At 41.3% G+C, this 27,333-nt stretch overlaps 1 protein-coding gene across 1 annotated transcript; it reads right to left on the reverse strand.

Annotated features, from left to right (window-relative positions):
* Positions 1-780: 780 nt before the first annotated feature.
* Positions 781-26,981, reverse strand: LOC138766513 (uncharacterized). Its single transcript, XM_069944103.1, has 7 exons — positions 26,901-26,981; positions 19,960-20,280; positions 18,806-18,967; positions 17,508-17,530; positions 15,727-15,854; positions 2,138-2,343; positions 781-899 (listed from the first exon to the last, which is right to left on the reverse strand). The coding sequence occupies exons 1-7, from the start codon at positions 26,956-26,958 to the stop codon at positions 781-783; spliced, it is 1,017 nt and encodes a 338-aa protein (XP_069800204.1). The 5' UTR covers positions 26,959-26,981.
* Positions 26,982-27,333: the final 352 nt, after the last annotated feature.

A 27,333-nucleotide genomic window follows, 5' to 3' on the forward strand; every position in this document is an offset into this window, starting at 1 on the left:
CAGAAAAAAGGACAAATTTGGTCAGCTCTCCTAGAACACCATTCACACTAGGCAGGAGCACGTTGCTATGGCTGAGATTCATCAAACATGGTTTAAAGTGAAACTGGTTCAGTTGCTCCTAGCAACCAATCAGATTCCACCTTTTATTTTTCTAAGAGTTTGTGAGGAAAGAAAAGTGGAATCTGATTGGTTGCTAGGGGCAACTGAGCCAGTATCCCTTTAGACCATGTTTGATAAATCTCCCCCATAGTCTTTCTGTGTTTTCAATCCACTCCTGGTTTTGGTTGAAAAATACTGTGTAAGAACATAGCCTTGTAGTGATTTTTTTTGTCCAAATCTGGAGGAAATACCCAGGCCAATATTTCTTTGCTGATAGAAGCTACAGGCATATTGACCACCTCTGAGCCTGTCTGGCAGCATACATGTTCGATTGATCATACAGTACATAAGCACGAGTCCCTATTAGAGTCCTTTGTCTTAGTTTAAATGGGAGAATATAACTTTGTGGAAATCCCTCATGTCCTCAAACCCAAGAGCAGATGGAAGGATATATGTAAACCCTATTACACAGTATATAGTACGGCTTACAGTATTATTGTGGGGCTATGGCCACAGTAAGGAAAATTGTTTTTTCATCCCAAACATCTTATTCAGTAACTAAGCTCCTGTGTCCGGTCTAAGATCTACATAGGACCCTTCCTCCCTACTGTCTCTTCTTACAGTATGTCAGATTTCTGCCAGGAACCTAAATATGTTAGGCTGCCCTGATTCAGCACCTCTTTACAGCTTCTTTACAACTTTACGTGCAACAATTTTGTCTAAAGTTGGCTGACACTGATGTTGATGTTGTTCTCCATCAAACAATGTTTTGGAAGTCGCTTGGACCATCATAGGAAACACTATAGGAAACGGGTAAGAATCAAGAAGAAGGTTCAGCAAAAGCTCAAATCCTAACATGGTATACCATGATTAGGGGTTAAGTGTACCCAAAATGCATTCGTTATGACACATGGGTCGTGATTTTAAGCAATAAAGACATTTGGCTTGGAGAATGTCTTGTTGCTGAACCTACATCTTCATTCTTATTTCTGGCCACTATATTTATTCATTTTGTGAGATCATTATAGTATACTGTGCAGTTTCTGGGACATGACTTTCTATAATGATACATGATGGGAATAACATAGTTTTACACATTATAGTGTGCTCTCTACATCATGTTTTTTGGATTTTGTTTTTTAATTTTCTTTGTGTTCTGTTTTATATGTATGGTTTTTGGCAATTATTTTTATTTTTCCTTCTTTGTATGTGTGCATGGTGTGTGTATGGTCACCACGTGTCATGTGATGTGTTTCCAGGTGAAGGTGTGTAATTTCTCATGCTTATAAGTCAGTCTGTACACAACATTGTTATATGCTGTGATCAAGGCTCAGAGCGGGCCGAAACGCGTTGAGCATTTTTCTATGTTTTTGTATGTAACGATTTTATGGAATCTATACAATAAATACCGGATTTTATTGGACTGCTGGAATACGTTTCTTTTATCCATGTTGCAACGCCTTATCACCCACAGGTGAGGTCCTTTGCAGTCCTATTCCGGGAAAGAGAATAGCCAGCTATATTGCAGCAAGTAAAGCATATACGGAGTAGCAGCGGAAAAAACTTTTGCTTTTATCTTTATTAAAGTATTGAATTGCCCCCCAAAAGTTATAAAAATCCACAATATAGACTTATTATGGAAAATACACATAAAATGCTTTTTTTCTACTGCATCAAGGCTTCACTTCCTGGATAACATGGTGATGTCACGACCCGACTCCCAGAGCTGTGCAGGCTGTGGCTGCTGGAGAGGATGATGACAGGGGTACACTGAGGGACACAGGGCACTAGAGGGACACTGAGCATCCCTCTGCCATCATCCTCTCCAGCAGCCATAGCCCGCACAGCTCTGGGAGTCGGGTCATGACATCACCATTTTATCCAGGAAGTGACATCACAATTTATCCAGGAAGTGAAGCCTTGATGCAGTAGTAAGTGCAGGGAGCTTTAGCATTATAAGCATTTCCCGTAATAGTTGTACATTGGGGATTTGTATAACTTTTGGGGGCCAACACAATACTTTAACAAAAATTTTCACCGGACTTCTCCTTTAATGTTCTTGCTGAGGGAGAGAGGTTGTTGGCTAAAATCTCACGATCCATGGCCCCAGCCATCCTCCCTTCTATACAGTGCAGTTGTTCTGTCCCCTTTGCAGAAAAGCACCCATAAGGTATGTTGTTTCCACCCCCATGCATCACAACCGTTGGGACTGTGTTCTTGAGGTTGTACTCATCCTTCTTCTCCCTTCAAATGTGGCAAGTGGAGTTAATACCAAAAAGTTTTATTTTGGTCTTTGCTGACCATGTGACTTTTTCCCATGCCTCCTCTGAATCTGGCGAACTTCAAGCAGCCCGAGACATGTGCTAGCAAGAGCAGAGGGACCTGGTGTAGTATACCAGAGTGCAATTCCTGCCTCTGGGCTTAGCATGGCAACTGTCCACAAGTGCTTTATTATATGTTTTATAAGGTAACGTGTTTATGTGAAACTATGCTTTGTATTCTCTGTCCTGTGTAACTGTCAGGCAGAAAATTGGTTACATTGCCTCACCACACACACTACACAGACTGTTAGGCAACAGTGACACCCACAGTCCTCACTGGGTACTGCTTTAGGTAGTGTAGACTTTCTAGCTCTTTCCAGAACTTGCTAGAGAGTCTAGGATGGCAGATGGAGTCTAGGAGACAAGAACATGTAAAGAAGCTAAGAACAAGGAGAGAAAAGCTGCTGAAAGAGGGGAGCAAGGATTGGCAGTTGCATTGCAAGTTGAGAAGCAAAGAGAACCAGAGCTGGAGGTGAGACTAAGAGAGACTTTGGAAGGGAGTTTGTCAGGTGCACTTTCCAAAGCCAGAACCAGAGCCAGCCTGCACTTCTACAGACAGTGGGAATCCTCAGTTTAGGAACCCAATTGAGTATTTTATGTAACAGAGTTAACTTAGGCCTCTATACTGTCTCTTTCTGAATACCAAGGGGTAAGATGTACAAGGACCCCTGGATACTTCTAGAAACTGAAGGCAGTGGCCTAAGGCCGGCCTTAATACACTAAGCAGAAAGCTCCCTAGTTGACAGAGGAAACAAGACTCAGGCGCCATTGGGGAAAAGGATCACAGGACCACAATGCCAACCAGCATCCTACTCGTAGTGACAAACCAAGGTCTGAGGCAAACCCTCTCTTCACACACCACCACTCTCCACATGAAGCACAGTATCCCATTCAAGGCCACCAGTATTAATAACTATATGCAACTTAACTGTACAAGTGCCTGTGCGTTCTTCAGTAAAGAAGTTCTTGTTGCCCCGCCGGCCTCCTTGTCTCCCTGTTGTGTGGTCCACCTGCACCACATCATCATAAAGAGCCATCTTGCCGAACAGCAGTATTTGGGGTTGGCAAAGATTATAGGGCAGCACCAGAGAGTAGTCTGCTCCTGCAGAAGCCCTCGTTTCCAGCTGAGACCGTACCATGACAAGTCTGTGAGTGGGGCTGCGGTGCACCACAAAGCCCAGCCTGCAGGTAACAGCACACTCTCACTCTGCACCTCTCAGCGCATTCCCTCATGCCAGAACTCAGCACTACACACGGGAGAGGTCTAGCCACCTATGGGCTTTACCACTACTACCACCATCATCCTCTCCACAAACCCTTTCACTCTCTTACACCCCCCGGCTTGCTGCACTTGCATGTGGTGCAGGATTTTAGTTCATGACGGCATAGTGTGTTACTAATGATACCCTTTGAGACTGTGGTCCCAGCTCTCTTCTGATTAATGACCAGATCCATCTGTGTAATTCTGGTCTGATTCCTGACCTTTTTCAGAACTATACTTCTCCTATGAGGCAAGATCTCGAGTGAAGCCCCAGACCGAGAAAAATTGACCGTCATATTGTGCTTCTTCCATTTTCTAATAATGAGCCAGACTCTATTAGCAGTGCACCAATCTCACTGATATTTGCAATTTTATAACATTGCATAGATTAGTATTAGCAATCTAAAGGTGCCTTTACACAGAGAGATTTATCTGACAGAATTTTTAAGCCAAAGCCAGGAACATACTATGAACAAGGAACAGGTCATAAATAAAAGACTGAGATTTTGCCTCTTTCCAAATCCATTCCTGGCTTTGGCTTTAATAATCTGTCAGAAAAATCTCTTTGTGTAAAGGCACCCTAAGAGCTGCTTAATTACTTATGAAAGTTCCCTAGGAGGACTTAAAAAGTATATTAAAAAAAAAAGGTTTTGCGAAATATATAAAAAAAGAAATAAAATTCCGATGCCCCCAATTCCTATAAAAAAAAAAATGTAAACCAAAATAAAAAGAAGCATATATGGCACCGTTGTATGCGGAACTAATAAAATAATTTTAACGTTCTTAATCCTGCATGGTAAATGGCCTTAATGATTTTTTTTTTATTGAAACACTCAAATTGCTGATTTTTGGTTGCATGATACATCACAGAAAATGAATAAAAAGAGATCAAAAAGTCTCTTCTAAACTAAAAAAAAAAATATATATATAGATAGATAGATAGATAGATAGATAGATAGATAGATAGTGGCACAAAAAATAAACCCTAATAAAGGTTCATAGACCGGAAAATAATTTTAAGCATATAAGCTAAAAAAAAAAAAAAAAAAAAGTTTTAACGAAGTATAACTTGGATATAGCTGATTCACAGAATACAGATAACCTGTCGTGTTTAGGCTTTGTTCCCATCACGTCCTTTCTTAACCATATTTTGTCTGTCCTCCTGGACGGCCGTCATTTTAAGACAAAATTGTCTATATTATGCAAATTAGAACCATAATTTTCACAATGAAGCCGTATTGTCATCTTAAAATGGCAGCCAACCAATATGGCAAATAATGGGTTGTGTGAACATAGTTTAACTGTAACTTGCATAGTGTACAAACACAATCTACCAAAGTTTGTTAAATTGCTACGGGGAGAGGGGGGGGGCTTCAATTTCACCCCAAAAATATACTTTTTTTCTTAGTTTCGCTGTACATTATGAAATTAAAGGAGTTATGAGAAAGTACAATTAGTCCCGCAAAAAACAAACTTTCATATGACTCTGTATATAGAAAAATAACAGTGTTATGAGTTTAAGTAGGCAAGGAGGCAAAAATTAAAACTCAAATATCAAAGTAAACACGGACATTAAGGGGTTATTTATTCCTAATACTGTTGGAATAACAATTTCAATACACTACTCTGTGTGGTGGTAAATAGTTTCGATCAAAGTATTTTAGGTATCTTTATTGGCCAACAACAAAAAAAAAATTTATAATTGTGAGCTTTCGGGATTCAAAAGATCCTTTGGTCAGACAAGTTTACAAATGAACTTTTTTTCTAAATATTTATTTTCTAAATAAAATGCTCTGTATTTTTTATTAAAATATATGTTATTGTCTCTTATGTAATATGACAAAAAATAATAAAAATTATAATACAATTTGAAAACTTTTTAATAAATTTATCAGCTATTATGAGGTTTATGAAGTCCCAGGGAATGAAGTGAAGTGAAGTTCATCAATTACATTTCAATTTTACGGATTATGCTGCGCCTAGGTTTACAAACAGTAAAATAAAAGATAATTATCAGTGTTTTGATGTGTGAACAGAATTTTTGCAAGAGCAGAGAGTAAATAAAAAGCATGGTCATTATTTGGACAATCGTTATCAATTACAGCCGTTATTCTATTCAGTGTGTAGACTGCGGTCCAATTTCCCATTGAAGTCAATAAAGTGACTTCAAAATTACAGCTGTATTTTACCATTATTTTGCAGTATGTGTGAACATTGCTTGTAGGTAAAATAACATCTATCTAAGAGAACATATAAAAAAAAAAATATTTAAAAAATACATTTGAAAAATAAATTTTAATATATTATTTATGGTATGGTTAAAGGTCCAGGTAGAAGCATGAAGGGAGGTTCTGATGACACTGGAGACATATCATTTATTTAAGTAAAAACAAACATTCAATGGAACCTCAGTTACTTTGTAGTGTATTCTATCTTTCTTTAGAAACAAATGTTAAAAGATATATAGAAGCCTATACTCTTATACTTATGTCTGGTCACATATAACAAGGTCCATTATTAAAGTAAAAATATATAACATTGTACATTTTTATCTTAATGACCTAAAGCAACATATCATTCATTATGTGACTTTATAAATGGAGGAAAGTATAATATTTATTTTCTTACCGATCTGTAGAATGAGACTCAGAAGAGACAATATGGAGAGGTCCACAGTGAGCTCCATGTTACCAGCCCAGCGATGAGAAGAGGAAGACTGTATAATGGCTCTTCTCTTCTGCTGTACATCTCTTATATATCTTACTTACATGGGTGATGTTTGGAAAATGTGGTTGAAGTGTGACTGTAACCATCAGTGTGTCACGCAAAAGTAATATACTGTGAAGCCAACCCAAAGGCTGTTAAAGTTAATCTATCACCTTGACCCCCCCCAAACGTCCGACACTGTGTTACACTCTCACAGAAAGGATACAAGTCATACATTTATTTATACGTAGTCTGACTTTTCTCTGCCCTGATGTGTCACAGAGGTTTCAGCAAGCCTCCAAACCTTTGATTGCCACAGTCTGTGATCATTGCCCGATCAAAGAGGATTCTTGCATGATGCCCTGGAAGGTTGACAGTTTTTTTGTGTTTCTTCCATTTTCTAAAAACTGCATCAACAGTTGTTGGCCTGCCTATGGGTCATATCTAAGGCTATAGCACCACACCAGTCTATGGCCATCTCCATACACTTCATGCACCCTTATGAGTGAAGGTACTGCACCTGACCCTACATGCTCATGTACACTGTGTGATCAACTGGATGAGGCTGCCAATCTGACCCTGCACTGGGAAAGGGAGACTTTATATTGGAAAAGGCGCACATTATATGTTCCCTGCAATAGCTATTGCATTAACCAAAGAGTAGAAGATCCTAAGGGTGGTCTTCAAAATGTGTGGCCCTCGAGTGCCTCATACAAGTAGGTAATATGAAGGTAGTGTTGCAATAAAAAGGTTGTTACTGACTGGTAGTATACACGGGTTGGGGCAACTAAACTCCCAACATCCTTCCCTCTTTGCAATGTCTCCACCTCTCTACACCAGTTCATGAAAAAGACTATTGATCTTACAGAAGTGTTGTAACGACATCCATATTATTATCTCCTATTATTTCCTTTACTGTTCATTTTACATACTGAGCCCTTAATAGCCCAAATCGGACTTAGCCCTGGTGTCCATGGGGTCTTAGTCAGAAAACAAAAAAAGATTAAATTGCCCCACTTGCTAACAACATACTATTGACACAAAGTAATCCCCAAATTTTTGATCCATTTTTCCACTGACTTCCATTATTCAAAAAACGAACTAAAATGCATCCTTTTTTAAAGGTATATGTGGTCGACTACGTTTTTGTGTACGTTAAAATAAAGAATAAAGTTTTAAACCATTTTTATGTATATATATATATATATTTAATGGAAGTCAATGGAAAAAAGGATGTTCTTGCATCCACTTTTCAATTTTCTAAAAACAGACGGAAAAAATGGATAGCAAAAACAAACCCAGCCTTACATAGTCTTCTGGAAACTTATGGGACTTTTTCCGGCTATAAGATTAACACAATTAAGGCAGAGACCCTACCTAATAATCTCCCTCATCAATTGATTGATACCCTGGAAGCTTTGCTCCCATATAGGTGGAAGAATGCTTCTATTGGGTACTTAGGGACAAATATTACGTAGCTACCACCGGCCACGGCAATTAAAAAGATGCCATATCTTCCCTCCTTAAATAATAATGCAGAGGAAAAATTTTGAAAGATCCCTAGGTTGGGACCAATCACCCTCCCAAATGTGTCTACCCTACTTATTTATATGTTTGTGTATATGTTGTCTGTTTTGTCATAAGCGGTTGCAATAGATTCTGTGCAGTTTAATTAGCAGATTATTTCTCTTTCCTTTTTTTTCTTTTTTCTCACTCCAGCTTTCTTTTTTTGGTAATTGGTAATTTTATGGAAAAATGTTTATTGTTCATAATTCCTATGATTCTTGTTATGTATTTTTATTAAGTTAAAAAAATAAAAGAATATGGTACTGCTACATGGATTGAATATGATTTATTGAGCATAAAAGCGACACGTTTCTAGACCGGAACAGTCTCTTTGTCAGACAGAAATGCTTCATCACCATTTACGCCTTATGAAGAGACTATTCCAGTCTAGAAACGTGTTGCTTTTATGCCCAATAAATCATATTCAATCCATGTAGCAGTGTTATATTCTTTTTTTTTTTTTTAACTCAATAAAAATACATAAGAAGAAACATAGGAAATATGAACAATAAACATTTTTCCTTTAAATTACCAATTACCAAAAAAAGAAAGTTGGATCCTTTATTTAATTTTTTTTAAATTATGTGTATTGCGTTTTCTTACGCACTTCACAGGCTTAGTCATGGAAGACATCTGACAAACAACATCCATTACTAAGCTGGGGCTTAGTGTTTTCCCCCACATTATTTCTCCAGTATGCGCCATCACAGGGGTACTGGGAAGAGCTGAGTTGTGCCAAAAAATGTTGCTTCTGGACTGGGGGGGTAGCAGGTTAGAATTATTAGGTAAAGGAGGGACAAAATAAATGGCCCTTCCCACCCTGGTATTACTAGGCTGTTGCTGTTTGGTTTTTGTGCCTGGCTTGCTATGGAAAAGAGGGAAACCCTATGTCAGATTAACACAGACACAACCAGACAGTGGGCCCTATCTGAACCACCCACTGTCCCTGCCTAATTGCCTCAGCCGACCCTAGGCGGTCGCGGACAACCACGGAGACGTTCCCTGCGCTATATACGTGTTACACAAAACAATACGGACAGACAAACGCAATAAGGAATAGTAAACCAGGCCGGGTCAAACCACACGGGCAACGCAGTACAAAATCAGCAATCCAAAAGAGTAGTCACAAGTCAGGCGGGAGGTCAGAATAACGAGTCGAGCAGTAGGAGGGATAGGACGGGGAACGCAGGAATATACAAGGGAGAGCTGGGACCAAGAATACACCTAATAGCCAGCGATCAGTGAATGACCGCTGGCTCTTTAAATACAGGACCAGGAGCCCAGACCAGGATGTGATTGGTCTGGACTCCTGAGTCCTGATCAATTCACATGTGTAGGCTGCAAGCCGGGTGGCAGAGGCGTCTGCCACTCAGCTTGAGCCTAATACTACTCAGCTAAGCATACAACGCTCAGCTGAGCCGCCGCGAGTCATCGGAGCCCGCGGCGTCCCTGGTAACCAAGGAAGCCGTCGGGTCTCCGTGACGTCACCCGGCCCCAGAGAGGAAGGCGGCGCTGCGCTCCGGCCGGGGCAGACATCGCTGGAGTGCGGTCGGGTAAGTTCCTGACACCCTACACACTTTTTATTTTTTAATTTTTAAATAAATAAATAACTTTTTTCTTTAAGTGTGCAGAACCTGTCTCTTTTTCATAAACTTCCAGGTAAAAAATAAAACAGCAACAGCCTAGTAATACCATTTATTTTATTTTGGCCCTTTGTAGTGCTCCAGCCCAAGGTGCTGCACTAAGTTTCAATGGACCTGTGTAAAGTTTTCTCTTAGGTTCACAGAGTGGGAGATGGTCTAAATGTATTCTATGTTTTCCCAACTAGGTGTCACTACTATGTTTCTATATGGCTTATTCTGTGCACAGCTCAGGAAAGTATTGGGTTTTATGTTTTATCATGTGTTATTCTTTTGTCCAGTCATTGGTGCAGACTGTTTTATCTCCTTATTCTACCCTATCCCATTTCTTCTCTCTTATACACACAGCCCTGGCTCTGGCCAGGACCCTTTGTCAGGGACTCAGAGACTTAACAGATTTCTTCTTAAAAGCAAGCATCCACTAGCACGCAGTGCCAGACCCCCTCAGGAGGAAACGGACGTCCTCTGAGGAACACCTTGCCCACGCCAGGGATACTAGCCACACAGTACAGGGCAATGACATGGATCCAGTTAGACACTGACCCCAGTGGAACAAATCTGCAGTTAGCCTAAGTATTCCACTTTGTAATTCACGGCTATCCTTGAAAAGTTCGGAAAGTCTGCTCATATCAGAGCAGGGACCTGGGGCCTCATACTACCCTCACAGGATGGGTACCTCAACACTGTAGGGCATAAGGCGGTTTAGTAAACATGAGTACAAGGATCTTCTTTTTTTCTACTTCACCCAGCTACGCTATCCCAGGCAGAGTTCAGCACTACATTGGGCAGTGCCCTTAAGACACTCCACTCTCTTCAGCTTGCAGCTTAACACTTCTTTGCTCTCCTGTCTGCACCTGTTATTATTGTTGAAGCAGAAACCTATTTTTGTGGAGCTCTATTTTGTGATGCTCTGAGACTACTGTTACCTGACTTTTCTCAGTACCCCTGAGGCAGTGGGTACTGGGGTAATATTGTGGGGGTTAGTGTTAGCCATTTTCCGTGCTAAAACTTAGTAATGGATACCATCTATCAGGTCGTTTCCCCTGCTAACTCTGTAATGTGCATAAAAAAACAATACAAAATAGAAAAAATGTAACTGAAATAAAAACACCCCCCAAACCCCTTGTTGACCAATTTATTAAAAATAAAAATTTGCTGGTCATCGATGTAGTCCACCGAATCTGATGTAGTCCTCAGGATACTGATATCTGGGGAAAAAAGTAAGGAGCGACAAAAAAAATTGGAGCAGAAGCATTTTGACATCACATAAAGAGAATGTACCACTTTACAGGCTATATCAAGTGCTGAATCAGCTGCTGCGGTCTGTTTATATTATTTTTACCTGAATAGTTATATGCAAATCTCCTACCCTGACAACCCCTCCTCTCTTCTCCTGGGACCCTGGCGCTGCGGTGCTTTGAGGGCACGAAAAACAGTAAGTATAGGTTTTTTATTATGCTCCCATATGCCCTGTCTGCACTGAAATTATTAAATCCAATGGCTTTTTCCTTTAACCCATTGGGGGCTAGGCTTAACAGTCTGGCCATCAGGGGGGGAGGGGGGGTTTGAGTAAGGATGCATTATATCACCATTTTACTCCTTGGGTGCCAGGCTGAACAGTCTGGCTCCCAGGGGATGAAGTAAGGATGTATACCATCCACATTTAACCCCTTGGGTGCCAGACCACACAGGGGGCAAACTTATCCTCCTGGGTTTTCAGCATGTGGCATCTTCTACCTTCACCAGGTCGACTCCTTGCTCTGTATTTAATCAGCAGCTGAGGTGAGCTGAGTGGAAACTTCAGGACTGCAGTGGTTCCCTTCCTCAGCCGCTGATTGGCTGATTGCAGATGAAGGAGTCAACCTGGAAAATATATAAGACACCACAGTGGGAGCACAGGAGGAAAATTTTAACACACACAAAAGAACACAGTCTGGCCACCCGCAAGTTAAGTGGGGATGCAATGCAGTCCACTTAACCCCCTGATGGCCAGATAGTAACTTTTTGAGCCCAAAAATTCGGGTCACTGTTGATTTCAATGGGGTTTAGGTAACCAACACGATTTTTTTTTTCCAGATTGGCCAAACCTATTGAAGCTGAAAATGGATGGGTCCTCTTATCCTTACTCCTATGCACTCATCCAAACTCTGTCCTTTGCAGTGCAGAGAATGCAAGCATTTGGGCTTAGGATGATGTCGCCTTCACATTCTCTAATGTACCAGGCAATTAGACTCTTCTGGCTTAGCACACTGTTTCAAGTTGTTGCCACATAAATTGATAAATACAATTAATAGCAATTTTATAATTATTTAGCCAAATTGTTTACTAGAAAGGGCTTTAGACATTATAGGTCAGCTAACTATGGATATATGGATTAAAGTGATATGTCATCAGAAAATGAACTATTGTTGAAATCAAGGTCCTGCATTAAATACATTTTTGTAAGAATACTTGGCCACTAGGAGGCTGCTGGAAAGTGATCTGTACAGAATGAAAGTGTAAGGTGACACCAGTAAGTTAAGGTAACACCATATTACACCCCTCCAGCGCGTCATTAGCTGCTCAGCCGCGATTGGCTGAGCATAACTATGCTCAGCCAATTGCGGCTAAGCAGCTAATGACGCACCGGAGGGGAGGCGGCATGAGGGAGGGCTGGAGCGGTCCAGCCGGCCTTCTGAAGATGACGTGATCGCCCAAGATGGCGTCCTGGGTTGACAGCGATTCCGTACGTATAATGCACCACACTTACGGGTCTAGCGTGGGTGGGGGGAAAGGGGGGCATTTACTTAAATAACACACATTACAAAGTTGTATAACTTTGTAACGTGTATTATTTAGTGACTTAATGCGTTACACTGCACTACCCCTTTAAATTAAAAAAAATATCAGAAATTAGAAACAGATTTGAAAAAAAAGAATTTATTCCAGTATCATTGATTTAAAAAATATAAAAAAAAAAATAAAATAAAAAATCTGAAAAAGAAAATCAAAGTTGTACATGCCCTTCATCCCCTAAGGCGTGTATGACATACCTGATCACTGACAGAAAACTGACAGTGGCATTTAAAAAGATTAAATGTGCATTGACGGCAGTATGTTGGGCCTATCAGCTCCTTGGTAAAAGCTCATAGGAGCCAATACACTGCATTTCTCTTAAAGTACGGCAGGGTCTTATCTTATTTTTTTTTCTCTGAAAAGAAAGTTTGGGATTATTTTTGGGATAGGTCTTATTTGCCGAGAAACACAGTATGCAACTACCCTGCAGCCCCACTGTATATGGTAGTTAGCCGCCATATTGTATGTTCCACTGTTAGGCACCTATACTGTAAGTTCCCCTGTAGTTAGGCTTATATACTATATACCTCCCTCCCCCCCTTTTACCCCTGCAGTAAGGCCCCCATATCCCCTTTACCTCCCTCTTCTGTGATTGTTCTGTGAGGTATTAGGGGGAGTACAGGTAGCTCTGTCAGGTATTAGGGGGAGTACAGGTAAATCTGTGAGGTATTAGAGGAGTACAGGTAACTCTGTCAGGTATTAGGGGAGTACAGGTAAATCTGTCAGGTATTAGAGGAGTACAGGTAACTCTGTCAGGTATTAGGGGAGTACAGGTAAATCTGTGAGGTATTAGAGGAGTACAGGTAACTCTGTCAGGTATTAGGGGAGTACAGGTAAATCTGTGAGGTATTAGAGGAGTACAGGTAACTCTGTCAGGTATTAGGGGAGTACAGGTAAATCTGTCAGGTATTAGAGGAGTACAGGTAACTCTGTCAGGCATTAGGGGAGCACAGGTAAATCTGTGAGGTATTAGGAGAGTACCGGTAACTCTGTCAGGTATTAGGGGAGTACAGGTAACTCTGTCAGGTATTAGGGGAGCACAGGTAAATCTGTGAGGTATTAGGGGAGTACAGGTAAATCTGTGAGGTATTAGGGGAGTACAGGTAAATCTGTCAGGTATTAGGAGAGTACCGGTAACTCTGTCAGGTATTAGGGGAGTACAGGTAAATCTGTGAGGTATTATGGGAGCACAGGTAAATCTGTGAGGTATTAGGGGTGTTCAGGTAAATCTGTCAGGTATTAGGGGAGTACAGGTAAATCTGTGAGGTATTAGGGGAGTACAGGTAAATCTGTCAGGTATTAGGGGAGTACAGGTAAATCTGTGAGGTATTAGGGGTGTTCAGGTAAATCTGTCAGGTATTAGGGGAGTACAGGTAAATCTGTGAGGTATTAGGGGTGTTCAGGTAAATCTGTCAGGTATTAGGGGAGTACAGGTAAATCTGTCAGGTATTAGGGGAGTACAGGTAAATCTGTCAGGTATTAGGGGAGTACAGGTAACTGTCAGGTATTAGGGGAGTACAGGTAACTCTGTCAGGTATTAGGGGAGTACAGGTAAATCCTTTTAAAAAGAAAAAACAATTGATCCAGCGAAGCATTCAGTAAAGAGAAGCATTTTAGTGAATTAAAAATACATTTCAATTCATGAAGCAAATTTTCTTTACAAAATCTAACCCGTTTAGACCAACTTTTTTTTGTGGACACTAAAACTCCTAAAACTGAACCCTGAGAACGGGGAGACAATAATAATAATAAATAAATCACATAAACGCATCTGTGCGACCATTGTTGCATACATGAGAAAGAATTGTTGCTGAGATAACAGTCATAACACATGGCAAGAAACAACAATCAAAAACTTTATTTTCTTTCCCATTTCCAGACCCCTGCTGCTCACTTTATCCCTCCGCCTCTGAGACAAGATGTCCTAGCAGAACCTGCAATACCTGGCAATGGCTGAGACGGGACAGCAGCCATTGGTTAGCAACGATTGACTGAGTGAGAAGGTTCTGCTGAGAGATCTCAGATGCAGGATGACGTGGTGAGTATCAGGAGACGGAAAATTGCAGGAACGGCATCTTCAGGGGTCATGGAGAGGTAAGTTTCCCTCGTTGGTCATTTTTATACCAACCCCTAAAGTTCCTAAGTAACAAGAGATGCTTTACAGCAGGGATGGGGAACCTATCACCCACTGTCCACAAGTCCTGGAACTGTCTGTGATCTGAGAGACAGACAAACTGTAAAATTACATTTCTAATTTAAAGGAAAACAGATTGCTTTTGTATTATTTGACAATTTAAGAAAAAAAAATTTTTTAGATGAAAATATCCCATTAGGCAAAAATACAGTATGGTAGATACAAAAAGGGAATTAAAGTTATAGTCTGTTGCAGTATAGTTGAAGGGGTAGTTGGCAAAAAATATTTTCTTTCACATCAACTGGTGTCAGAAAGTTACATACTGTAGTTTTGTAATTGACTTCTATTTAAAAATCTCAAGTCTTACAGTACTTATCAGTTGCTGTATGTCCTGCAGGAAGTGGTTTATTTTATCCAGTCTGACACAGTGCTCTCTGCTGCCACCTCTGTCCGTTTCAGGAACTGTTCAGCGCAGGAGAGGTTTTCTATGGGAATTTGCTACTGCTCTGGACAGTTCCTGACATGTACATAGGTGGCCACAGAGAGCACTGTGTCAGACTGAAAATACTACACCACTTCCTGCAGGACATACAGCAGCTAATAAGTACTGGAAGACTTAAAGTGTCACTGTAGTTCGGAAAGACATGTCGAAAGTTTTGAATGGTCCAGGCCTGAGTGTTCAGACCCGTACTGATCAGGAGAACGAGCGAGAAGACGACCGCGCTGCAGCAGGTGTGCTTCGTGCTCTGTGTCACGTGATAGCAGTAAGGCCTCCTAGACTTACATAGGCAATCAGTCGCATCCTGACTGATCACGTGACACAGATCTGGAAAAGGATCGCAATTCTCCCGACTCGTGCTCCTGATCGGTATGGGTACGAGTACTCAGACCTGGACTGATGAAAGCTTTAACCACGTCTCTATGACATGTCAAATTTTTTTCCTAATGACAGTGACACTAACATTTTTTAATAGAAGTAATTTACAAATCTGTATAACTTTCTGACACTAGTTGATTTGGAAAAAAAAAAAAATTCCCTGAGGTAACCTATTAAATACATGAGCTTCAAGATTCATCATGGTAAGTGTTCTGGCCCGTCATCCAGGAAGACCGTAGCTCAACCGCTGGGCCTGTGACAAGCAGGTATAGCAGGTTTCTTCTCACTGCCTCGGCTTTATAGGGGCATATACCACTGTCTCCTCGTTGCCCTTTGCCTTTGGACGTTGATTCTTTTGGAATCTGCCAACTTCAGCGTAACAAATCTCCTGAGGAGGCTCCGGAACATTCTGTTGCTGTAGAACAGAGAAGTGATGATGTCACACAGCAAGTATACAACTAAATGCTGGTTACAGACAGGGTGGGACTGAAAAGGTCACACACAGGACAGCTGGGCCTTCTCCTTTCTCCTCTCTTAGGAACTCTTAGATACTTATACTATAATACTGACCACAAATAGTTTATAAAATGCATAAAGTTCTCATACAAGTCATATAATCCACATACGAGAAACAGATCGCTGATCTCAGGGGGACCAGCCTAAAGATAACACTGTCAGCTTCCAGTTAAAGCGTTCAGTGCAGTGAAATACTAGGTGCATTGCTCCCTGGGAAACATGAATATGCAAAAGTAAAGCCCGTGGAGCCTCATTTAAGAGTCTCCAAACACAGCACTAGCCAGCCAAACCGGCCAGCTGAGCGATTTAACCGGCAGTGTTATCGTTTGGCTGGTCTCCCTGAGATCAGTGATCTGTTTCTCTTATGGCTTTACTAGGCATTGCTCCCACCTAGCCAGAATCCTGCTCCGCACTGACGAGGAGCAACACCAAGGAGCTGTTTGTGGAGGGATACCTGGCCTTGGTTTTCCCTTGTCATTACATTGACTCATAGGGCCACTTAATATGGTGGTTTTGTTGGTTTCCCTACAGGAACCACCCCTTGGCTGGGTCCTTCCCAGAGGGATATCCGGCTAGTCCTGTGTTTCTAGGCTCTTCTTTTGCATATTCATTTTTTCCAGGGAACAATGCACCTAGAATTTCACTGCATTGAGCACTTTTACCGGCAGCTGGCAGTGTTATCTTTGGCTGGTCTCCCTGAGATCAGTGATCTGTTTCTATTATGGCTCTACTAGGCATTGCTCCCATCTAGCCAGAATCCTGCTCCACACTGATGAGGGTCAACACTCCGAAACAGCTCTATGTGGATGGATACCTGGTCTTGGTTTTTCCCTTGTCGTTACATTGACTTATAGGGCCACTTAATATGGTGGTTTTGGTGGTTTCCCTACAGGAGCTACCCCTTGGTTGGGTCCTTCTGGGAGGGATATCTGGCTAGTCCTGTGTTTTGAGACTCTTGACTGAGGCTCCACAGGTTCTTCTTTTGCATATTCATGTTTCACAGGAAGCAATGCACCTAGGATTTCACTGCATTGAGCGCTTTAACTTGCAGCCAGCAGTGTTATCTTTGGCTGGTCTCCCTGAGATCAGTGATCTGTTTCTCTTATGGCTTTACTAGGCATTGCTCCCACCTAGCCAGAATCCTGCTCCACACTGATGAGGGGCAGCACCCCGTAACAGCTGTCTTTGGAGGGATACCTGGCCTTGGTTTTTCCCTTGTCATTACATTGACTCATAGGGCCACATAATATGGTGGTTTTGGCGATTTCCCTACAGGAGCTGCACCCTGGCTGGGTCCTTCCCATAGGGATATCTGGCTAGTCCTGTGTTTCGAGACTCTTAAATAAGGCTCCACGGGCTCCTCTTTTGCATATAATCCACATAGGTAACAAAGGTGGCTACTATTAGATCAAGAGAAGATGTTGGCCACAGCTCAGGATATCCACCTCTCCCAACCCTGTGAACAATATGGACATACTGTATACAGGTTTCCCTGTTATGATATGGAGAGAAGACCCACAGAGCTGATTATTATACACAACTATTTACTCACTTTCTTCTTTTTTTTAGATGACCCTAAAAAATAAATAAATAAATAAATAAATATGTTTAATATAAACAATATTCATTACATTCAGGTTTAGAACAATTTGTTTTGTGTTTAGGAAGTGGTCAGTATATCTTCTCCTCATGTTAAATCTGACCATAGAGGCAAAGCTATAGAGGGACAAGTATATATTAAAGGGGTATTCTACTCAAACATAACTTTTAATATGTTTCTGCCCATAACAATTCCTTCCATACTTGTTATTATCTATTCAGCCCCCTTTGCCCAGTTCCGAGCTGCTGCTTTCTGCTGAAAACACAACAATCTGTGTGTGAGGGTCTCCATCCCCCCCTACACCTCCCTTCTGAGACAGCTAAATAAACATGTCCCTGTCAGGCTTTGTCTGATACTTTGTAGAGGGATAGTCTGAGGTCAAGTTGCTGATGAACTCACTGTGATTAACCCAAAGAAGCTACAATGTTGCAGCCAAAGCCAGTCAGGGACTTGTTTACATCATCTGTCTCAGAAGGGAGGGGGGAGGAAGGGGAGACAGAGAGAAAAGCTCACACACAGATTTTTTAGTCTTCAGAAGAAAGCAGCAGCTGAGAACTGAGGGAAGGAGACTGAATAGATAATAACAAATATGGAGGGAATTGTTAGTCTCACCATGGGTAGCAACATATCAAAAGTTATGTTTGAGAGGAATACCCCTTTAAATATTATTCTATGTCCAAAGGATATCACTGTAGTCACAAATCCCATGAAGCTTTATCTGCCTGTAGATACCCAGAAGAGAAAATGCTTAGAAGTTGAAATGTGCAATTAGCTTTCCAAAAATTCTCTCTGGGGCCCCCTATAGGTGACTTTACAGTAAGGTTTAGGTTATCAGTTAAACAAGAAAATCTGTTTTGTCCATGTGAGTCACTACATATACATCTCACAACCAGCTAGGAGGCCGCTCTGTACTAATAAGGGCCAAAAACAATAAAACAATGTGGCTATAGATGGGTGATAACCAGGATGTTTCACAGCTCTGTAAAGGTCGTGGATCTACTTTGAGGGTTGGAACCTATAGGAGGCACCACACAAACAGTTTCCTCCTCCTGAAGAAGAGCTGTTTGCATACAATTACTCAAGAGGCATAACTAACAACTTCTCATGAACTGGATCTCTGTACAGCGAATCAGCTCCACCCGAGAGAAAAGAGAAGAAGATTTCTCTAGAAGGGAACTGCATGCAGAAGGCCACAACCTTAAGTTACTAGAACCATATATATGAAGCACTTCGGAATAAAAAGAACGTACCTGAGAACCTGAATATGAGATGCATTGCCAGTAGAATGACTATAATACACGTCTCCAGCCCAATGATAAGTAGGAGGGTTAGGGATGAGGAAGCCGTATCTTCATCCTTAGGTCCTGGTGGGGGTCCTGGTGAAGGTCCTGATGAAGGTCCTGATGAAGGTCCTGTTGAAGGTTATTTCTCACAGTTACCTAAATACATATATGATTTATACATTTGCCATATAGTAGATTGCATGCCAAGTTGATGACCCTCTCTCCTCAAACTCCCAGCATAGTGACATATGTCACAGAGCATGCCCACAAGACTCTCCTATAAAAGTCTATAGACTGAGTTCTAACTTAATTCGGTTATTTCCAGGTCCCTGAGGTAATGGTAATCTCTGCATCTGTTGCTGCAGCAAATACATCATTAAGGGTAGTGTCGGACTGGCCCACCAGAGGACCGAAGAATCCTCCGGTGGGCCCCCAGCTTTAGAACCTGCACAAACACTGACTGATATGTCGTTTCTCACTGGTTCTTCATTGGTGGGTCCCCAGGATCATTTAATCTGGTGGGCCCCAGATACACCAGTCCAACACTCATGAAGGATATGGCAGCAGATATATTTCTGGACTTTCTGCGAGGGGTTATACAGACTGACTACCTTCTTCCAGAAACAGCCCCTCTCCTGTCCTCAGTTTGGGTACGGTATTGCAGCTCAGTTCCTTTGAAGTGAATAAAACTAAATTGTAATACCACACACAACCTAAGGACAGCACTGTTTTTGCAGGAAAGTATCTGTGTCTTTTCTGATCCTTAATAAACCCTTTAAGGTAAAATGAATTTGCTAAGATTTCAGAGATACCATGCAGGTGCACAGAAACATGGATGTACCCTATATACCATTGTTTGCCGTTCTGTATGATCTCCGACATGTTGGGAGCGTTGTTACCGTCATGATGGCTCAAACATTGTAACATATTTAGTTGCCTAGAGAGGGGATAATGGTGTGTTCTGTGATATGTTGGATTATAGAGGGATTCCCTCCTGCTACTATAGAAGAATATAGTGTCTCTAGGAGGCATACGATTTCTCTTGGAGAGTGTACTGACTTGTAAGGGTCCATGCACATGGCAAGGATTGTAGCTGAGGATGAATTATACCATTACTGTACCTGCAGGATGTGATATTGGGGTCACTACCAGTATGGCTCCTGGAGCCGTTACTTTAGAACCATCCTCATACAACTGGCAGGAGTAAATCCCGGAGTCGTCTTCTCTCAGGTTAGTAATAGTCATATTCAGGCTATCTCTGGAAAATGTCATCCTGGGTGTGTAATGTTGGTGATCAGTGAGATTCCCCTCACAGCCAAAACTCCACTGAACTGAGAAGATGCCTCCGTGCGGCACAATAGGACAATGTATGGTGACAGAATCTCCAGCTCTGACTGTCAGTAATGGCGGTTTTCTTCCCATGAGATCCTGCTGTGCGGCTGCTGTAGAGAAGGAAATAAAGAATAGTTATGTGCGGGTCTCATCATCATCATCATCATCATCATCATCATCATCATCAGGTGATTGTGGAAAACGTTAACATTTTTATAGATTGTCCAAATCTGGAGAATCTTCCCAGGCCAATATTTCTAGGCTGATAGAAGTTACAGCCACATTGACCCCCCCTGAGCCTGTTTGGCCGCATAATGTACAGGTTTGGCCAGATATAAGCATCAGTCCCTATAGAAGATGAGAAGAGTCCTTTATCGATAATAATTTTATGTCGAGGAAGAAATCCATCATGGCCTCAGAACCCCCTTATTACACAGTACAGAGCACAACTTAAAGTGTCACTGTCGTGAAAATTTTTTTTGCAGAAATCAATAGTCCAGGCGATTTTAAGAAACTTTGTAATTGGGTTTATTATCCGAAAAATGCATTTTTATCATGAAAAAGCAGTTTGAAGCTCTCCCCCCTGTCTTCATTGTTCTCCTATGGAGAGAGCTAAAGAAAAGACCAAAACAGGACAACAAAGAGTTAATCTACAAATCCCTCACCCGTTATCTGTTCTGACCATCACCAGTGACCTGTCTGAGCTCGGATTACAGCTGTCACCCAGCTCCGTGCCTGTAATCCTCTGTTATCTGCTTTCTGCTGCCGGCTAACTCCCTCCTTCCTCCTCCCCCCTCCCCTCTCCCTAGAGCAGACAGGGGACGTCTCCTGCAACAAGTCACAATTTTCAGATTTTTCAGAGTGGATGAAAAAGAGGAAGGAGGGGGGGACCTGGGAAAATGCTTTTTACATGCAGATAATGGCAGATTTGGCTAATAAACCCAATTACAAAGTTTCTTAAAATCGCCTGGACTATTGATTTCTGCAAAAAAAAAAAATACGACAGTGACTCTTTAAGGCCATGTTCACATGGCGTAAGAGACCGGCCGTTCTGTGACCCCCGTACTGCATTACCAGTCGTATGTTCTTTCCCACCGCAGAGTTCTGATGCGGGCACATCAGCGCGCGCCCGCATCAGAACTCCCCACAGCACACAATGAAGCTTGCGGCCCGGAGTCGCTGGCTCCATAGTGTGCACTGACAGGACATTCTGTGGCCGCAATTCACTGAATAGCGGCTGCAAAAAACTGACATGTCAGTTGTTTGCGCCGCCCTAGGCATCCCGGCCGGAGAGTATGCTCTGGCCGGGATCCCATAGGCACCCGACCAGCGTATATTCTCGTATTAACTACGGCCGTTGTTGCAATCAGCAACAATGGGCTTAGAAATACGAAAAAATATGTGTGAACATTCTTGATGCATCGGCGTACAATGCATTTGTGTTATGGTGTGAAATAGACCCAAATTGTAACAAAAATGAACTATATAAAAGAAGAATTTTTTTAGAGAAGATGGGAAAATCTCTGGTTAGCCCATATATTGAACAAAGAAAAGTAACACCTAGAGATGATGGAGCTGCAGCCATTATCCACAGGATCCAACAGCATGCTGAAGAAAGTGAACCAAGGGCTTCGGCTAGCACTGCGACAATACCCACGGCCTCCACCAGCAGTGCAACCAGCCTAAAACGGAAACGATGCGTCTTCTATCCAACAAGTTATTACAAATCAAATGTGATATGTGGCAAATATGCAAAGCACTTATGCAAAAGACATGTAAATTATACTTGTGACGAATGCAAACAGTAAATTTAGCACGTTGAACCTTATTTTACATTTTATATAGAAAAAAAACTACACTGTGTAAAAAAATATATATATTTACAGTTTGTCAGGCTATGTTCACACTACGTACGAATCCGTACGCATTTCGTACGGCGCCGTACATGTGCGGCTGAAACAACGGGCGTGCGAATAGTCGATGTGTGGGCGGATGCGTACGCAATGTGTACGCAATGCGTACACACGGCCGGAAGCTTACGTAGTGTGAACATAGCCTTAGGCTATGTTCACACTACGTAAGCTTCCGGCCGTAGTGCGCTCCGTGAATATGCGGCCGGAAACTTACGTATGCAAAGTATACGATCCCGGCCGCACAGTTCACACTTCATACGAATGTACGCCGGGATCGTATACGGCGCCGTAAGAAATGAACCAGACCATTGTTTCCGGCCGGAAGGCTGTAACTTACGCCCGTAGCGTATCGCGCGGATCCATACGAAGTGGTGATTTCTTCATTTTTCCACTCTTCTATGCCGATCCAAAAGGTTCTGTGGGGTGTCCGGGGCTAGGCGAAGATTTCCAAGTAAAAGACCGCTGTCAGATCGCTTCGTAGGTGGCTCGGGAAGCGTAAGTAGACTACGGGCGTACGTTCGCAATGCGTACGCATCCGCGAGCACATCGAATATTCGCACGCCCGTTGTTTCAGCCGCACATGTACGGCGCCATACGAAATGCGTACGGATTCGTACGTAGTGTGAACATAGCCTTATAAAGATTTTTTTTTATGTGCAATATGCATGAATTATGCAATAAGGCCATGTAACATTTTTGACACAAAAAAAACAAAAAATTAAGTTTTTGATTTCATTTTTCGTTTGTTTATGAACAACCATGTTCACACACAGTGTTAGGCTACGTACACACTTTGTAAGAGACCAGCCGTTCCGTGACCCGGCAGGGTCACAGAATGGCGGGTCCCTGAAAAGGTCATCCCAGCCAATACTTCAGCACTGGCCGGATGATCTCTAGGGCCGCAGAGGTCTGATGCAGGCACATCCGTGCGCACCCGCATCAGAGCTCCCCACAGCACACAATAGAGCGAGCAGCTGGAGACGCTTGCTCTATTGTGTGCACTGACAGGGTTTTCTGCAGCCAGTTTTCTGCAGCCATGTCAGTTTTCTACGACGACGCTAGGGATCCTGGCCAGAGTGTATACTATGTGTATACACTCCGGCCGGGATTCCCTCAGGCTGCAGCACTACGTTAGTTAGTGATAGTGATGAGCGAATACTGTTCGTTTGAATAGATATTCGATCGAATAGTGAGATATTCGAATATTCGATATCCGTACGAATATCCCGCGAATATTCAAAAAATATTCGATAAGCGGTCAAATCCCTCAGCTTCCGGTTTTACCATCCAAATGGTCAAATAGATGTTTTTCACTAATCGAATACTTGTTCCCATAGACTTTAATGGGATCGAATATTCGAATATTCGCGGGATATTCGTACGAATATCGAATATTCGAATATCTCACTATTCGCTTATCACTAGTTAGTGATTTCCACGGAACTTACGTAGTGTGAATATAGCCTAATAATGCAAAAGAAATTTAAATAAAACACTTAAATTAGTTAAAAATCCAGACTTTAATACGCCCGGTCAAAAAAGCAGGGTTAAACTATAGTAAAAGGTGTTATAAATTAAAGGGAACCTGTCACCCCCGTGCTGGGGTGACAGGCTCCCGACCCCCCCGCTACAGCCCCCTATACTCACCTGATCCCGCCGGGTTCCGCTTCTGGATCCGGTCGGGTCATGGAGATATCAGCCTCTGCAGCCCGGCGCGCGCGCTGAGAGATGAGTCCATTGCTCATAGAGAATGACGGAGCGCTGGACTCTCCTGTCATTGTCTATGGGTGTTGGACTCATCTCTCAGCGCGCGTGCCAGGCTGCAGCGGCTGATATCTCCGTGACCCGACCGGATCCAGAAGCGGGACCCGGCGGTATCAGGTGAGTATAGGGGGCTGTAGCGGGGGGTCGGGAGCCTGCCACCCCGGCACGGGGGGTGACAGGTTCCTTTTAAAGGCCCACTAACCATTAGCCACCTAGTAATCTGACTGGTATATATTTATTTATTTATTTATTTATTTATTTGCTTTATAAGATGTTCCCGACTATAAGACACGCCTCCAATTTAGACAACTAAAAACAAAACAAAAAAAAAATCTCCTAATTCTTTTATATGACTATTAAACAGCATAATAATACAATATATTATAAAAGTCGGATTTTATTTCTCATGCATTGTGCCCATAATAATAATACAAACATTAATGCCAACCTATATGTGTGCTAAACTTTGACAAGATCCTTCTACATCTATATACCTGAGATGTGCCGCCAAGCCATGCTTTGTATGTGAGGAGTTGTGCCCCATAGGGGAAATACTCTGAAGTTTTTTTAGCTCTTATAATCAGGACAGTTTACAGAAAAGAGGTGATGGTAGAAGCTATTGTGCAAATTTGGAGGAAATTTAGGGGGTCAGTTGTGTCAAAAGGTGAATTGGAAATTGCCCCGGAAAAGAGTGCGTATTTTGGGTCAGCTACCGAGCTTACATGGAACGGGAATGATAATGATAGCAGATATCTGGCATAATGGAGGTGTGCTGGATCGGTTATTTTTAAAGACTGAATATAAGCAAGCAGATCATGGTGGGAGACGTGCTACCTTGGACAATACAATACAACTTGAAAAAGTAACTAGTCGGGAGGAAAGAAGAGAAAGTAGGCACATGATGGCAACCTGTATATATGTTACAGGACTAAATAAGGTTCAGGAGGGAATTGTTTTTAGAAAAAATCTGAACTCAAGAACTTGAGGACACAGTGAGAGGTTAGGGGTATGTGCACACTGAGGAATTGTCGTGGAAGTTATAGTGGATTCAGCGTCAAAATGCACACAGAAACCACTCCAAATTCCGCCTGTAAAATATGAACGTTGCTCCTTCCCATTGATTTGAATGGGCTTTCCGCACATCTGTGCACACAGCGGAATTTTGTGGGCAGAGGAATTCTATAGAAGCCAATGGGACTTGAATTCCGCTCAAATTCCGCTCAAATTCTGCTAGAGCTGAATAGGCGAGGAATTTCAAGCAGAAATCTTTCCTCTTCAATTCCATACTGAATACTTGCCTATTCCTCAATGTGTACATACCCTTAGTTAAAGGAAAGATCAGAGGCAACATGAGAACATATTACTTTACTAAAAGAGTAGTAGATGCTTGGAACAAACTTCCAGCAGATGTGAATCTACAATAACAGAATGTAAACCTGCCTGGGATATACATATATCTATCCTATGATAATAAGAAGGGAAATAATATAGGGGCAGACTAGATGGACCCAGTGGTCTTTTTCTGCCTACAATATTCTATGTTTCTAAAAGTGCTAAAATCTGTAATATAATATAAAAATATATATAATAACATGTATGTAATATAACTATAAAAGAGAGTAATTTCTGTTGTTTACAGGAATCGGAAGGACTGTGCTGAAGTGAAGGTGACAGTCATACAAGTATGGGAAGGGAATTGTGCTAGAACTGTGCAGTATTAAAAAAAAGTTACCATGGGGTGGAGCCATCGATTGGTGCAATTTAATATTGTCCATCATTTATATTATACTCCCAAAAAATTTTCATTCGGAATTATTAGAAGGGATAATGATAATTGTTGTAGAAAATGTAGAGGAGGCGCTGATATTATTTTTTTGGAATATGCATCTTGGTTTTGTCCAAAGATTGAGGGATATTGTAAATCTATATTTACTCCGATGTCCGAAGATGTCAGGTACGGGTTAAAAATATCTCCACAATTGGCAATTTTAGGGGATGACTTTTCCATGACCCCCCCCCCCCCCCCCCCCCCCAAAAAAAAAAGTAGGACAGAAGTAGTTTGCTTTATGCAAATTTGTCAATTGCAAGTAAATGGATGTCCCATATACCTACAATTTTTCCAAAATGCAGTGTGGGTAATATGTATAAAAAATATCATAAAGAGTTTATTAGGATTTCGCTTTTTTTTCTCTCCCCAACAGTGACTACAAGGGGTGGGTAGGTGTTGGGGGGATGGGGATGGTATAAAGGGAAACATTTTGTCATTTGTATGAAAAGATTGCTATTGTGTACAATCTATAATGGGATGTATTCATTTCTTTTGAACTTATATCAGTGAAATACAAGTAAAATATATATACACACATTTTAAAATAAATAATTCAATATATTTTCTTTGTTTTCTTTGGTTGAAGTAACAGGATGAAGCATGAAGGGTGATTCTGATTACTCTGCACATTATCTAATTTTCTAATTGTAAAAACTTATTCAGAATTTACAAAAAAAATATATATTTTTTTTCTTAGATGTTATTTTTAAGCTGAGAAGTATAGCTTTGGGAGATATTTGGAAATGTCTTTTAGTATTTTCTAACCAAAACCAAGAGTGGATTGAAAACACAGAAAGGCTCTGTTCACACACTATTTAGTGGATTTAGAGACTTAGTGGATGGCCATCATTTAATGGCAAATAATTGCCATTATTTTAAAATATAACGCCGTCCCTTTAAAATAATGGATGGCATTGAATGACGGATATCCACTAAATTTCAATTTTTGTGTATTTTTAATCCACTCCAGATTTTGGTTGAAAAATACTGAACAAATATATTGTTTGAACGTAGCCTAACACTACATAGAAACCTCAGTTACTTTGTAATGTATTCTATTTTTCTTAAGAAACGAACATTAATAAATATAGGAGGCTATCCTCATCTACTTATGTCTGGTCACATATAACATTATTAATGTAAACATATATACTTTTATCTCAATGTCCTAAAGCAATGCGTCATTCATTATGTGAATCTATAAAAAAGAATAAGATTTTCTTACCGATCTGTAGAATGAGACTCAGAAGAGAAAATATGGGGAAGTTCCTACCAAGCTCCATGTTACCAGCCCAGCGATGAGAAGAGGAAGACTGCGCAATGGATCTTCTCTTCTGCTTTCCATCTCTTATATATTACGTTGTCATATGTGGTTGAAGTGTCACTATAACATTCTGGGTGTGATGGTTACAGCATTTTGGCCAATACCTTTAGCCAAAATCAGGGATGGGTCCAAAACACACAAAAAAGGTGAAAATAGTTTGACTATAGATGTTTTTTTTTATAGTTTCACTAGCTTTGGCTTAAAACAAAAATAACGCCATTATTACGGCACTAAAGTTTCTGCCCCTTGACAATTATTACCCCTAAACGTTGCATCTGAAAGTGAAGTGTGGCCGATGTTTAGTAGAAGGATATCATATGTTAGACAATGTGCA

The sequence above is a fragment of the Dendropsophus ebraccatus genome, chromosome 10 (assembly GCF_027789765.1).
Source record: "Dendropsophus ebraccatus isolate aDenEbr1 chromosome 10, aDenEbr1.pat, whole genome shotgun sequence".
In the NCBI taxonomy this organism is placed as follows: domain Eukaryota; kingdom Metazoa; phylum Chordata; class Amphibia; order Anura; family Hylidae; genus Dendropsophus; species Dendropsophus ebraccatus.

Bases quoted from the DNA above. Each gene is read 5' to 3' on its own strand.
- LOC138766513 (XM_069944103.1), bottom strand. From the start codon at position 26,958: ATGGAGCTTGGTAGGAACTTCCCCATATTTTCTCTTCTGAGTCTCATT. The intron at 20,281-26,900 runs GTAAGAAAATCT...CCTTCTCTACAG, and splicing joins GAGTCTCATTCTACAGATCG to CAGCCGCACAGCAGGATCTC. The intron at 900-2,137 runs GTGAAAATTTTT...CGTTTCCTATAG, and splicing joins AACATTAAAGGAGAAGTCCG to TGTTTCCTATGATGGTCCAA.